The sequence below is a fragment of the Salvia hispanica genome, chromosome 2, assembly GCF_029641045.1.
Source record: "Salvia hispanica isolate PSC_SH4W2 chromosome 2, Shi_PSC_v1, whole genome shotgun sequence".
NCBI classification, from domain to species: Eukaryota; Viridiplantae; Streptophyta; class Magnoliopsida; order Lamiales; family Lamiaceae; genus Salvia; species Salvia hispanica.
In genome coordinates, this window is record NC_142693.1 from 35241745 (window position 1) to 35257802 (window position 16058).

Here is a 16058-nt window from a genome sequence, read left to right on the forward strand (position 1 = left end):
TGTCAAGAGTGGGATTTGAACCCACGCCCTTTCGGACCAGTACCTGAAACTGGCGCCTTAGACCGCTCGGCCATCTTGACATATTGTTGTAAGGGGTGAATATGAATATATTAAGAGATAAATAGGTTGTCCAAATAAGACATTCTTGGAAATCATACTCACCCTAGCCTCCAAAGCACAAAATACATGTTCTAAATCGTTTTATTAATGAACTAGTTGATTAAAATACGGTCAAGATACAATACAGTTTATCTATCTACTCGCAAATTCAATACATGTATCAATAACTATTTATCTTGATTGATCATCAAATGTGGCTTCATCTTCAATTCTTTCTACAGTCTAACTCTACTCCAAGGCACAAAAGATACATAATGCAGTTAAGTTGTGGCCGCTTTTGTTCAAAATCAGCATATGGTATCAGTCATCAATTGCATCGTTAGTAGTCAGTCTCTCTCGAAAAAATCTTCAACCGTCCTTGTTTTCTGCCGTGCAGCTTCTAGAGCTTGGGAATGGGATTCCTCTGCAGAGAAACGCCACAATTTGGAAAAGCACCTGCAATTTTGCCAGGACTTTTTCCATGCCTCACTTAATTATTTGTCTATATTCCTAACAAGTCCAGTAGCCCACAATAGTACTTCAAATTGGGCTGGTTGAAAACACACAGGCAAAATCAGAGAAAAAGCAAAAAGGAGAGGGTGGAATGTGCCAGCATAATCTAGAACATACCATTTCTATCCCAATACAGAGCAGTCCAGAATCCACTCGAAACCCACGAATTTCTCATATCATCACTGTAAATTCTCCTCCTCTTTCATTCCTTTCCTCATCAAATCTCACAAGCTCACAAGCTTTCATCAATTTAATCAACAAGTAAAAATGTCTCTGATTCCGAGCTTCTTCGGCAGCCGCCGCAGCAACGTCTTCGACCCGTTCTCCCTAGACATATGGACCCCTTCGAGGGCTTGTCGACTGGAAGGAGACGCCGGAGGCCCATCTCTTCAAAGTGGATGTCCCCGGACTGAAGAAGGAGGAAGTTAAGGTGGAGGTGGAGGATGGCGGCATTCTGCAGATCAGCGGAGAGAGGAGCAAGGAGCAGGAGGAGAAGAATGACAAGTGGCACCGCGTCGAGAGGAGCAGCGGCAAGTTCGTGCGCCGGTTTAGGCTGCCGGTGAAGGTGGAGCAGGTGAAGGCGGCGATGGAGAATGGGGTGCTGACGGTGACCGTGCCGAAAGAGGAAGTGAAGAAGCCTGAAGTTAAGGCCATTGATATCTCTGGTTAATTTGTTCTTGATTTTCGGTTTGCGAAGATTGTTGGTTGTTGTTTTTCGTTTTTTCTGGACAGTGTTGTTGTAAGCCAAATGTCATGTCACATTGTTATTGTTATTAAATAAAAAATCGAGCGTTTTATAAATTCATGTACTACATAGTACATACTACTATAATCCGTACAATATTTACGAGACAGTCAGATTAATTTTGAAACTACTTCTTAATTAGTTTATTTTAATTTATGTAATCGTCAATGTGATTAGTCCTTAGTGAGTACTCACTCCTTAAGGACAAAATTGAATTTTTACTCCTCGGACAATAACTTATTTTGGAGTACTAAAATTGTCAATATTTGACACATATTTTAAGAATTGAATTTGACACATATTTTAAGAAATGTAAAACAAAGTTAGTAAAATAAAATTCAAATTTGAATTCATTTGTTTGGTTTAGGTCATATTTCTAAAATGACTTAAAGATGAACTTATAATAATGACCTAAAAATAAACTTCATATTTTGGTTTTATATTTTACAATAAAATTGAGTTTTGCGTGGATCATAGCCCTATGCGTTTTCTTCTTAGATCACAGCCCTATATTAATATATACTATCTCTTGAAAATTCATTCTGTTTTTACCATTTTAGACAAACAATAAAGATTAGTCTCTATCTATATTATTGCAAGTTTCAACAACTAATAAGATTATTTTGTCTCTATATCTGTTGTTGTAAGTGTTTTATCTTTTATAAGATGGTATCACATTTTTCAATTACAATACTTCAACAACTACTAAGATTATTTTCTATAGATGGATATAATAAAATGAATAAATGTGTCTTATAAAAGTTTTAATTGTTGTGATTATTGGTTACTCCATATGTGTCTGTTTTTATGGTACCTTCAGCTCTAACATACATATTCATTATACTCCCTCTACCCCATCTCAAACGAGGTGTTTTTTTTAGGCACATTATTTTAAGTAGTGTTGTTTAGTAATTAAATAAAGAGAGAATAAAGTAGGATAGAAAAAAAAAAGTTGAAAGACCAAAAATAAAATAAAAGAGATAAAAAAGTTGATTTTCGAACAAAAGGAAATACATCACTTTATTTGGGACAATCTAAAAATAAGTATGAATGACTTAAAGGTGGAACTAAGGGAGTATATCTTAGAGCACCCCCAGCAGTGTCCCGTCCATCCGTGCCAGCGGCGGGGACATCGCTCGTCCGCTAATGCAACTTGTCTGTCCTTGCCAGCGGCAGAGCGGTTCTCTTAGCTAAAAGCACGTCCGTACCGCTAAGCAGGTCGACGTGGCGGGCTGTGATTGGCCAACGGTTTAGTCATTGGAAATTCATTTTTTTTAATTCGAATTTAATTTAAAAAATCATTTTTAAATAAAAAATATATTTTCCCACTTCCCAATAAATTTTATCCGTTTTCTATACACTTTTAATTTATTTTTCAATTTTTTCCCCCAAAATTCACATTTTCATCTATAAATACTCCCACTTCAACATTAAAAATTATGTAATTTTTAATTTGTAGGATTTTAATTATGTAATTTTTATTTTTTAGTATTTTAATTACGTATTTTTATTTTAATTACGTATTTTTAGTATTTTTAATTCGAATTTAATTTAAAAAATCGTTTTTAAATAAAAAAAATATTTTCCCACTTCCCAATAAATTTTATCCGTTTTCTATACACTTTTAATTTATTTTTCAATTTTTTCCCCCAAAATTCACATTTTCATCTATAAATACTCCCACTTCAACATTAAAAATTATGTAATTTTTAATTTGTAGGATTTTAATTATGTAATTTTTATTTTTTAGTATTTTAATTACGTATTTTTATTTTTTAGGATTTTAATTATGTAATTTTTATTTTTTAGAATTTTAATTATGTAATTTTTATTTTTTAATGTATTTTATAATGTAGAAATGTTTTTAGTAATTGAAGTATTTAAATTGAATAATAGAATGGTGAGATCTTGAGCTTGTCCTTGCGGAAGAGCACGGATGTGGGTGTTGTGCCTTGCCTAAGGACAAGAAGTAAAAGTGGATCCGGGCCTATCTCCGTGCTCTTATTTAAGAGCACGGATGATGATGCTCTTAAGCTCTCTTGTTTAGCAATTTAACGTATCTACTCCCTCCGTCCCTGATTAGGAGTCATAGTTTGACCGGGCACGGGTTTTAAGAAATGTAAAGAAAAGTTGGTTGAAAAAGTTAGTGGAATGTGGGACCCACCTTTTTATATTGATTTTATAATAAAATGTGTGTGAAGTGAGTTAGTGGAATGTGAGACCTACTTACCATTTATGGTAAAAATGAAGTGGACTCTTAATTGGGGACGAACTGAAACGGAAAAATGTGACTCTTAATGGGGAACGGAGGGAGTACAATATATTGCTGATCTTAAGCTCAATATTATTTGGTAATTAAAGAGAATAATTATTTTATATCCAAATAAACTTAGATTTTTTAGAACAAATATCTAGATATTACGTGGTAGTAGAATATAGATGTTATCAAAATGTAGATACTACTTCTTTATCCAGTAGAATATTACTTTTACTAGAATTATCTATATATAATTCTCCATATAAAGATATCATCAAATAAAATACTTTAGATTTCTATAGAATAAAATATTTGGATTTTTATAAAGAAAAATCTAGATATATAAAATATATACTGAATATGTGATGACTACATTTATATATCGGTGTGCTTAGAAGTTGAAAGCTAAATGTTTCTTCATTTTCCAAAGCCATCAAATCTAAGTCTTTATCTATTCACTTGTCCCATACGAAGATTATCACAACAGCAAAATGCGAACTGGAAATGGTCTTGCCGATTTTTAGTTTAAATTCTTCCATATTAAACATTGAAATCCTCTGTTCATTGCATAATACTGAAACATAGAGAATGGTTGAATAATCAGAATAGTCAGATCATCCAATATCGAAAACATTCCTAGTCCCGTGAGAAAGTTTCCTAGGCCATCGGGAAAATCAAGAGGTAGAATGCAATATTCAGATAGATAAATATTACCTACATTTGACTGGATAAGCTTCTTTTTGATATCAGGAGACTTGAAATAATCCTTGTTTCTGACATCGGACAAACTCAGATATAAGTTGTCTATACCTTTCAACGAAGAGTTGCTTGTCAAAAGTCTCCCCACTCTTGTACAAGTTGTCAATACGTTTGATAGAAGACTTGTTTCCCAGAACTCAAAGACACTCTACCCTTCAAGTGAGATAGCAAAGTAGAGGAGGCAAATCATCCGGGTTGGGTAATTATTGGGTCAATTTTATAAAGACTCAATCCAATAGGCCTAATCCGAATAAAAAAACTTTCAACTCGAACACAAATCCGACCTGCTACCTTCAAACCTGAATGCGACAAAGTCTGTCAACAACACGATATAATATGAATTGACATGATACCGACGCACACCTAATTTGCACCATTAAAACCTAATATTATACAATTAAAAATAAATAACTATTTCTGAAAAATAATAAAAATATTTAAAATATTAATATTGTTTCTTACTTAAATATACAAGGCTCACCTCACTGACCACAAAAGCCACATTCAGAATGTTTCCCGTTTGAACAAGCTTTGGCACTATATGCAAATCGTCCGTGATGATGAAAGTTGTTGTATCTATGATTAATATTCCACTGTTAGGATCAATATCACAAAGCTCAAAATCACTAATATTAAGCTTTAGTCTTCTACAATCGGCATCCAACGAAGATATTGGATTAATCAGAATCTGTTTGATGTTCTCCGTTCGAAAATAGAAACTATCAAGATTCACTATGCTATTATACAAAGTGTTTAAGCATCCTATGATAGTTCTCTACTCCATATTGTTTCTCGAAAAGCTTCACAATTCTTCCCAAAGGCAATTAAGAAGCTTAACAAAATATCTACAAAAGAGCAATCTAATTCAGCATATAGCTCCTTGTTAGGGCTGACAATTTTTGGCACGACACGATAACACGATACGAACCCGCACGAAATTAATGGGTATGTGTCAAGGCTTATTGGGTTCGTGTCCTTATCGTGTCGACATGATAAGGACACGAAAACTTCGTGTCGTGTTTGTGTTACACGGTAAGAAATAATATTAATATATTATAATATTATTATTTTATTATTTATTTTAAAATTTTAAAATTAAAATTTAAAATTTAATATAAGAAATAATATTTATATATTATAATATTATTATTATTGTGTCGTGTCATATATTTGTTGTTATCGTGTCGTGTTGACCTGAAGTGGTTCGTGTCGTTAATGAGTCCGTGTCGTTAATGGGTCTGAGGGTAGTGGGTCGTGTTCGTGTTTGGAGTTTTCTTAGCAGGTCGTGTTCGTGTTTGTCGTTATCGTGTCAACACGATAACGACACAATACGCACGATTTGCCACCCCTACTCCTTATTAATTACTACCTTCATTGAGATCTTTATCAGACATTTTTTATGAGAGGTGATTCTACACATGCAAGAAGACAAAATTGTAAAAAACAAAAGTAAAATATGTAAATTTGATATGACAATCATAGGATGATGATTGCAATTGTAATGAGGAAACTACTTATTCATTTAACATTAATTTTATACAATTGATACGATAAATGGATTATTATCCTAATCTGAATCATCTAAAAGTATCTAAACAAGAACAATTGGATGCGGTTATGGTAGAAAAATAGGTGTATAAATAACATATCTCCTAAGTTGAGAGGTATCATCGATCAATTAATGATGTAGAATAATGACATACCTAATCACAATGAAATTTATTGTATCACGATGGTTGGCGGCGCGGCGGCGTTCTGGTGGTAAGCGGTGGCGCCTCCACAAAGAGGTATAATGCGTGTATAAATAAATTAATAGTAATACTTGTAAAAATAAAATTCAAGTGAGTTGGGCTTGGCCAAGATATAATAAGGCCTAACCTGTTTTGTTATATTGGGTGTAATAAAACAATTCATGTGTCAATAATACCCAAAATATTTTTTTAGTAATATTAGCTATGTCGTGCTTCCTCCATTTCTTGTTAATAAAGTCATTTTTTTCACAAATTTAAGAATGGTGTATTAAATAGATGGTGAAAAGGTAAAAGAGAATAAAGTAATAGAGATGAAGAGGAAATAAAATAAAAGAGAAAATAATTTTTTGCCAAAAATAAAAATGACTCAATTAACTTGGAACTTCCCGAAATAGGATAATGACTCTATTAACATGAAACAGAGGGAGTATTGTTCACCTGTTTCAATGGGTGAGCACGAATACAATTGGTAAAGTAAGAGAGAGGTAGAAAGAAAAAGTAATTAAAATATTATTATTTATTAGTGTAGAATGAATCTCACCTCACTAGAGATAAAAGAGCTCAAAATTAGAAAGCGCACTCTTATGGAATGGATTAAAAAGGAAATAGTGCATACTCTTGTAGGACGGATGAATTATTAGTTTTATAATAAAACGTAAAAGAAATGGTATATTGGAATGTGGAGCCTATTACTATTTATGAGATATTCTAACTAAGACTCTTAAAATGGGCCAGATTAAAATAGAAAATCGGGATTCCTAAAGTGAGACAAAAGGGGGACGGAGGAACTATCACTTTTATAACAAAACGTAAAAGAAATAGTATTATTGGAATGTGTGGCCTATTACTATTTGCTAGTATCTAACCCCGTGCGTTGCACGGCCTATTGAATTTTCTCATACAAAATTGAAAACATAAATTGAATAAACTATGATAAAAAAAAATAGAATTATATAGTTTTTTTAAATCACTAATCTAATTCAAACCAATGGCATTAAAAAATCAAAATAGCTAATAATTTTGATTATGTTATTAATAATTTTTTGGCATTGTCGAAAAATCAAAATAGCTTTTCATGATTGTCTTGTAGATTTTTTTTAATAACATTCAAATTTTAATTTAATAATGTTGAAATTAATTATATTGTTCATCAATCCATTTAATTACTAATGATCCTACAATATTCAATAATTTCACTAATTGAAAATTGATTTAACAATAGAAATTAGTCAAGTCCATTAATAAAAAAATAATCAAAATACAACCAAGAAATGAAAAAATTCAATGAAAAATAGAATCCAAAATCAGAAATGAAAAAATTCAATGAAAAATAGAATTCAAAATCATTTATGCTCATGCAGCTCTACCCCATCGCCCATCGGCCACCATCTATCTCCAATAATAGCCTTCATCTTCTCCGCTCATCGTCTCCAACACTTTCATCGTCCTGCACCGACACCATCTTCTTAGTCATGCCAATTTTCTCATATGTAGATAAGAACTTCAAACAAAAGTCAACTACAAACACTATATTGCAATTTCGAAAAATATTTTCATTCATGAATAATGCGAACACAACTTAGCGGTTGTACTATAAAATTTCGTAAAATACTTACCAATTTCAAACCAAATTTGGCAAAGTTAATGCATTCAACCCTTGATTGATAAAGTTATGGTAGATTGTAGATCACTAAGAGAAATTAATTCCATGTCTATGGTTTCAACTATCCTCTGGTAAGAACATAACAACAAATATTAGTAACATAATAATCACACTAAAAGAATGTGTAAAATGAAGAAATATAAAAAGATACTATTGATAAAGAGCAAGAACCATACCGAAATCAAATTCGTTTTGCAGAAAATTTAGTGATGGAATAGATTAAAGGTAATGAGAAAGTGAGTAATAAGCTACTGAATGACACATATATATAGACAAAAATTATAGAGAAGTTATAGTGTGTTAAAATTTTTATTAAATTACTATGGTTAATACAATTCCAAATATTGTGTAATAATGTTGCGGTTACTATGTAGTGCTTATAATTGAATACTAAGATTAAATTATAAATATTAAAAATCTGTAACTGCCAAAAATTTATTAATCTTTATGAAGAAAACTTCCACAACATATTTATCACTCTAATTAGTGTCATGGTCTATCGCATGAAATATAATTAGATGAATTAATTCAAATAATTTTTTTGATTGGTGATTAATTTGTAACAGCCATATTGATAAATTGAATTAATTTTTTGGTAGACCAACCAAAATATCTACATTTTACAAAACAATCCAAAACTTATAAATATTTGCAATTAAGGTCAAAACTCGGCTTTTATATTAGTATAGAAGCCTTGGTTGATAGTTTAGGGTTGGGCAATTTGAATATGTATAAATTTTGGGAATAATTATAAATATTACTTAATAAGTTATGTTTATAATTTATGTAGCCAAGTGAAATGTTAATGCCATTAAATGTATAACTATATACTTGTAGTCAAATGAAGGATGTTAATGCCATTAATTTGGTATAACTATAAATTAATATCCACTAAACTATAAATTACGGCAACAAATTTATATACTATGTAGTCAAATGGAGGATGTTAATGCATTAATTTGGTATAACTATAAATTAATATCCACTAAATTATAAATTAATGTCGACTAAAAGTATCTGAATCATTTAGCTATATTTTTGAACAATATGTCATTTGCCATAATTTATAAAAGAAACGGCAACAGATTTCATACAAAAAGAGCACCTAAGTCAACGAAATGGCAAAAGTTGTAATGAAAGGTAACGATATGTCATTTGCCATAATTTATAAAAGAAACGACAACAGATTTCATGCAAAAAGAGCACCTAAGTCAACGAAATAGCAAAAGTTGTAATGTAGGGTATGTAGTTGATTTTTGTTTGAAATTATTACATGTAAATGGTGAAAAATTGGCTTATGGAATAGATTGCGCCGGTGCAGGACAAGAAAGGTGCAGGAGATGATAACTGGTGATGAAGAAGGGCACCCGAGCTAGATGGAGGCGGATAAAAGATGTTGGGAAAAATAATAAGGTAGATTGTAGATCACTAAGAGAAATTAATTCCATGTCTATGGTTTCAACTATCCTCTGGTAAGAACATAACAACAAATATTAGTAACATAATAATCACACTAAAAGAATGTGTAAAATGAAGAAATATAAAAAGATACTATTGATAAAGAGCAAGAACCATACCGAAATCAAATTCGTTTTGCAGAAAATTTAGTGATGGAATAGATTATAGAGAAAGGTAATGAGAAAGTGAGTAATAAGCGACTGAATGACACATATATATAGACAAAAATTATAGAGAAGTTATAGTGTGTTAAAAATTTTATTCAATTACTATGGTTAATACAATTCCAAATAGTGAGTAATACAATTACTATGAGAAAGTGAGTAATAAGCTACTGAATGACACATATATATAGACAAAAATTATAGAGAAGTTATAGTGTGTTAAAATATTTATTAAATTACTATGGTTAATACAATTCCAAATAGTGTGTAATAATGTGGCGGTTACTATGTAGTGCTTATAATTGAATACTAAGATTAAATTATAATTATTAAAAATCTGTAACTGCCAAAAATTTATTAATCTTTATGAAGAAAACTTCCACAACACATTTATCACTCTAATTAGTGTCATGGTCTATCGCATGAAATATAATTAGATGAATTAATTCAAATAATTTTTTTGATTGGTGATTAATTTGTAACAACCATATTGATAAATTGAATTAATTTTTTGGTAGACCAACCAAAATATCTACTCTCTCTGTCCCATTAGAAATGAAACGTTTTCCTTTTTAGTCTGTCCCATTAAAAATGAAACGTTTCTAAAAATGGAAACAATACTCTCTCTACTTTTTCTTCTCTCTTACTTTACTCTCTCTTCATTAACTCACAAAACAATACCACATAAATTCCTGTGCCAAAAAGCAAATGTTGCATATTTAGTGGGACAGGGGGAGTACATTTTACAAAACAATCCAAAACTTATAAATATTTGCAATTAAGGTCAAAACTCGGCTTTTATATTAGTATAGATATAGATTAGATTTTTTAGCTAAGACTCTTGATATTACACAAATTAAAATAAAAAATCGGGATTCATAAAATGGGTGAAATATGCATGGACAAATGAATATTCTAACTAGTAACTAGTACTACTATAGTCCAGTCTCACAAAAATTTGTAAAAACATTAAATATATTAAAAATAAATTTAAACACTGTAATATTAATATTATTTAAAAAAAATCATTCTGATATCTTCAATTTATGGTTCATCAAGATTATAGTGTATGTTGGGAAACATGCAAAGCAATTAAGTTGACTTCAAGCCACAGAAGGTAACATGGACTTAGAGCACTTCCAATGGTGCCGGCTAAAAGTCGGCGTTTTTTCGCCGTCTATCGCCGACCAATGGGAGAGGTCGGCGATAATTCGGCGATTTTTCCTCCCGTTTTATCGCCAACCGGCGAAAAATCGCCGAATTATCGCCGACCACTGTGGGCGATAATTCGACGATAAATATATTTTTTGTTTTTTTTTTTTTAATTTTCCCCCTATAAATACACACCTTCTCTTCATTCTCTCCCCATCCTCATCCCTTTTCTCTCTTCATTCTCTCCTCATCCTCATCCCTTTTCTATCTTCATTTATTTTCTCTCTCTCCATCTATATTTTCCATTCCTGAACTATTTTTTTTTTATTAATTTTCGTCGTTGTAATGTTTACCCGTGTTTAATACAACGAACTTTATTACTATTATTTGTTTTGTCTTATAAATTAAATTAGCTAGCTTTATTATATACAAAAATAAAATAATTAAATTAGTGATGATGTAAAAATGAAATGTTGAGTTAGGGAGAAATAAGGGAGAAACCATTTGAGCAGTTGGCTAAAAGTTGGCTAAAAATTGGGGATAAATTATGGTGCTAATGTGGCGCTGATGTGGCAAGAGTTAGGGAGAAATAAGGGAGGTTTTAGGGAAACTGTTGGGAATGCTTACATCTAATGTTTTATAGTGCACATTTAAACTTATTGCTTTCGCATTTTATTTTATTTTTTTACCATTTTTCTAACTTGTACAATTGTATTAATAGAATTTGAAAAATAGTTATATATTATTTGAAATTTTACTTATTCATTAACATGAAATGAGTTTGCATTTAAGCGATATATCCTAGAAAAAGGATTTCATAGAATTAATAAAGAGATATTGCTTTAGTTTTTAACTTGGGATTTTTTCTAGATTCATCTACTTATGTGGCCTATGGAATATGTGTAAGCCCATATTTGTCTTGAAATTTATTTCCATCTTTAAAATACACAATTTAACTGTATTTTATAATAATATATTAGAAGAATATTTAATTTTATTTAAATTGATTTTGTTATTAACTATACTCTTTCCTTGTTAATTTACTTATATTATATTTTGTCATTAAAAATAATTTTAAAATTTGTAATAAACTCATGAATACTTTTAAATTTGCAAATATAAATTTTAGACAATTAATATGAAGTTATTGCATAAAGATAAATACATATTACATCCATTGCTTTTAAATTAATTAATATTATAGAAAACACCTATTAATGTAATCTATATAATCAATTAACATACATTTATCATTCACACAAATAAACTAACTTGAAAATATGACAAAAACAACACACAAAGTATTACTCAGTAGGAGTTTCTTTTAGCGGTAAATATATTTATTTAATATTGTAATTAGTTTATTACACCCCTTAACTTTTATAATTTCGAATCTAGTCCCTCAAACCCTAAAACCCTTCATCAAAAAGGCAATTGAAGAACACCTTTTCCCTGTTATTGCGGGCAGCAGCAAAGGGTTTATTTAGGGTTTAAGCAAAGGTACAAAATTGCTGTTGGAAATTCCGAATTATCAACTTTTGATCTTTGTTCTTCTGAATTTCAACAGCAATGGGAGCAGAGAAAGGAAAGAAGCAGAGATCGGAAGAGGTGGAGGAAGAAAGGAATGGAGCGGACGTCATCGACGTAGAGCTCGTTCAGACTATTGAAAAGCTTCAGTCAATTCAAGACGATCTTGATAAAGTATTTCTTCTTTCTTTGATGTTACTAAGTTGCGAATTTTTATTTTGCTGTTCAAATTTTGTTTGTTCATGTCTAAAAGCTATTTTTATTCTAGGGGTTAAGAACTTACATTCATCTGCCCATAATTGTCTGAGAATACAAATATTTGTGACAACTGAATTATAGTCGAAGCCTTATATAATTGGATGAGTTGATGAGTTATTTTCAAAATAATGAATGATTAAAATTAGCTTTGAGCCTGCATTGTCTCTGTATGTGCTTTTTTCACAAATATATGTTGTCGTAAACATTTAGCTAGGTTTACAATGTAAGTTTATGGATGAACCTTTTGTTCTGTATTTAGATAGGATGCAAATTTGTCTAGTGCACTTTATTGTTTACACCATGGTCATGATCAAAGTTGAATAGTGGGGTTCAGTCTTTGGTAGGGAAGGTTTTACACTTTCATAATTAATCTTAGACTTGTTACAATTTCGATACAAATAATAATAGTGAATGATATGAGCGGGATGGGAAGTTAGTTAAACAAGGTCTTTTATGTTATTCCACTTTCAGATCAATGAAGAAGCAAGTGAGAAAGTACTGGAGCTGGAGCAGCAGTACAATGTGATCCGGAAGCCTGTCTATGATAAGCGGAATGATGTCATCAAGTCGATTCCTGATTTCTGGCTAACTGCAGTAAGTAATTATAAGTTTTAGACTTTTAGTATTAACGAATTATCTTTTAACTTTTTTGTAGTACTAGCAGTCTACTAAGCATTGCCCATGCTTATAAGTATTACTATCCTTCTGATTATAGCATTAATGTCCTGCAGTTTATGAGTCATCCTGCCCTCTCTGAGCTCTTGACTGAGGAAGACCAAAAGGTTCCATACCACCTCTACCTTTGCTTTGCAGAAGAAGATCAGCAATCAGCATTAAATTTCCCTGTGTCTATATATGAATTCTCCACTTCATGAATAATCTTACATTTTGTAAATTGGGAATTCTCTGAAAGTTCCTCTCAGTTTAAGCCCTTAATCTGTCAACACAAATTTGTTCTTGCGACTCAAAAGGAACTTATTCTTGCGACTTCTAAATTTTTTTATTCACAACCTTTACTATAAGATATTCCAATGCATAAGTTTCTTTAAGGACATTAGCTATATTTACTACAAATATTTGGTATGATTTTTCTCATTATTATGATCTTCTATCTGACAGATTTTCAAGTATCTGGATAATCTTGAAGTGGAAGATTTCAAAGATGTGAAATCTGGTTACTCCATCACTTTCGTGAGTATTTATTTTATTCCCACCTTATAAGAGAGGTTGATGTCATAAATAAAACGTAGAGTTCTAAAAAATATTATCTCAGACGTTCAAACCCAATCCACATTTTGAAGATGCTAAGCTCACAAAGACCTTCAGTTTCCTCGAGGAGGGACTAACAAAAATCACTGCAACTGATATAAAATGGAAAGAAGGCATGGTGAGTTTTACACAATGGTTGTTTGATGTGAATGTGTTTCTTTATACTGTGTTTAAATTCACTCTCCATGTCTGAATTTTGAAGGGCATTCCTAATGGTGTTTCTGAGGAGAAGAAAGGGAACAAGCGATCTCTTGCTGAGGAAAGGTTTGTTTCCCTCCTTCCCTCCCTCCCTCTCTCTCTCATGCACATAATACACGGTAAACTAGCGTGGTCTCTATTGTCACATATTTGTTTAGTATAATTTGCACTTGACAAGGAGGCCAAGGCTTGCAATAATTACCTTACTTCTATTGTAAGGTTCTTAGCTGTCCCAGTTTGGCTCATTGCACGTGTTATCTCAATAATGATACTGATACATACACTCTTCTTTTCAATAAGTTGCACTCGTACTTTAGCCCTTGGTTTAACCGCTGTTGGTTATATAAGCAATTGTCTGGCCTTATCTCTAACTGATGTTATTGAGGCAAAGAGTTCTTATTTCACTTCTATGTAATGCAGCTTCTTTTCCTGGTTTACTGGGTCTGAGTTTAAGGGTGAAATGTATGACATGAATGATGAGGTACACTCTGCCCCTGCATGATTTATGTTTAAATCAGTACATCCACTTGAAATTCTTCTTAAAGCTGATACTTTTTTACTTTGTCTTTCTTAATAGGTGGCAGATATAATCAAGGATGAATTGTGGTCCAATCCTCTTACATTTTTTAACAATGTAAGCATTGTGATTTATTATCTGTTTTTTCTTATTTTCTATATGTATTAGTAGTATAATTTCAGTTTACTATGAAGTTGAAATGTGGACTAAAATTGTTTGATTCGTATATAAATATCTTGTTACTCAGTCTAGCTTATTCTATTTTATGCAGGAGGCTGAAGAGGATATGGACGAAGATGACGAAGATGATGAGGTAAATGCATACACTACTTAACACTTAACTAGCTTAGTTTAAAATGCAATGTGAGGCAGCAGTGCCTCTTGATGATGTTGCTTTAACAAAAAAAATTTCCGCTAACTGCCATCTGTTTGGTTACTGCTTTGGTCAGGGATTACCTTTCATTCTAGTCTTTGATCTTCAATTCTTCACAAGTTCAGTATGAACTCTTGTAGAACTGCTTTGCTAATTTTAAAAGAATATCGAGGCACATGAGTAGAATTTGCTGTCTGTCAGACTTGATATTCATTCTTTACTGAGTTGGTAGTTCTTATCTTAAAATTATACTCCCTCCGTCCCACTTAAAATGAAACATTTGGAAATCGGCACGGGATTTTATGTAGTGTTGTTTTGTGAATTATTGAAGTGAGAGTAAAGTAACAGAGATGAAAAAGTAGAGATAGAGATGTGTCCATTTTTGGAAACGTTTCATTTTTAATGGGACAACCAGAAAAGGAAAACGTTTCATTTTTAATGGGACAGAGGGAGTATATAATTGTCTAATTATGTAGTAGTAAAAATTAAGAGTGATTTGGTAAAATTCCTCCCCATCAATCTCAGTATTTTGTTCCTTTTTCTGCCTGGAACTATTATTGAGATAAGCTATAGATGTGTTCCACAGTCTTTACTGCTTACTGCAGCTCTATGATTAAACGAGATTGAACTTGGTTTTGAATTTGGAGTGATAAGGAAGCGATTGCAAGTGATACTTATATAGTGTAGTTGAGAAATCTGAAATCCCATCTCTTTTTCTTTATCCAATTTTCGTCGGCATTAGGGTCATATTCTACATTAAGAATCTTTGATCAAACAAAATGATGTAGTTACTGTACACTCTTGGTGGACGGAGGTCGTATGAAAAGCACATCATTTACAGATTATCGAGTAGTTTCATATAATCGATCTATTCCTCATTCTAGAACAATCTTTGACATTCTTGCAGGGCAGTGATGATGGTTCTGGAGATGATGATGATGACGAGGAAGATGCTGAAGCCTGAGACAGTGGGCGAAGCAACTCAAATTTTTCCAAAAACTTAAGTTCGTGGGGTTTTACTTGTTTCTATAATAGTTTCGTGAAAAGGCTCATAGTTTCCCAAGTATGTTATAGGTAGTAGAAATTTGACTTTGACACCATACATCATCTTTTTTGGTATCTTGTGAGTCCATCCTCATATAAGTTGGAAGTTACTTATGCTGTTTTAGATCGTAAACTATGGATGTAACCTTATGAATGGTGGATTTAGATTCACTCTAATGACATTGTGAAAATATAGCTAGTTTTTTTGTGTAACCTTTCTGCTGTGCTGTCTGTATATGCTGATGATTTTTTACATACTTTTCTTTTAGCCTAAAAAAAATCGATTTCACAAACACGAGCTGCATTTTTTA

General features: G+C 31.7%; 1 protein-coding gene, 1 long non-coding RNA gene, 1 other non-coding gene and 1 pseudogene across 3 annotated transcripts; 2 read left to right on the forward strand and 2 right to left on the reverse strand.

Moving 5' to 3' along the window:
* Positions 1-80, reverse strand: TRNAL-CAG (transfer RNA leucine (anticodon CAG)). Its single transcript has one exon. It is a non-coding gene; the product is annotated as a tRNA-Leu (tRNA).
* Positions 81-303: 223 nt separating this feature from the next.
* Positions 304-1413, forward strand: LOC125208462 (17.3 kDa class I heat shock protein-like; annotated as a pseudogene).
* A 2760-nt stretch (positions 1414-4173) lies between these two features.
* Positions 4174-6150, reverse strand: LOC148932274 (uncharacterized). The gene is made up of 3 exons (XR_016135067.1): positions 6077-6150; positions 4855-4949; positions 4174-4672 (listed from the first exon to the last, which is right to left on the reverse strand). It is a non-coding gene; the product is annotated as an uncharacterized LOC148932274 (long non-coding RNA).
* A 5797-nt stretch (positions 6151-11947) lies between these two features.
* LOC125201064 (NAP1-related protein 1-like) lies at positions 11948-15960 on the forward strand. The gene is made up of 11 exons (XM_048098958.2): positions 11948-12061; positions 12129-12262; positions 12818-12940; positions 13078-13128; positions 13466-13537; positions 13620-13733; positions 13818-13879; positions 14234-14294; positions 14391-14447; positions 14602-14643; positions 15611-15960. The coding sequence occupies exons 2-11, from the start codon at positions 12131-12133 to the stop codon at positions 15665-15667; spliced, it is 771 nt and encodes a 256-aa protein (XP_047954915.1). The 5' UTR covers positions 11948-12061; positions 12129-12130; the 3' UTR covers positions 15668-15960.
* The last annotated feature ends 98 nt before the right edge of the window (positions 15961-16058 follow it).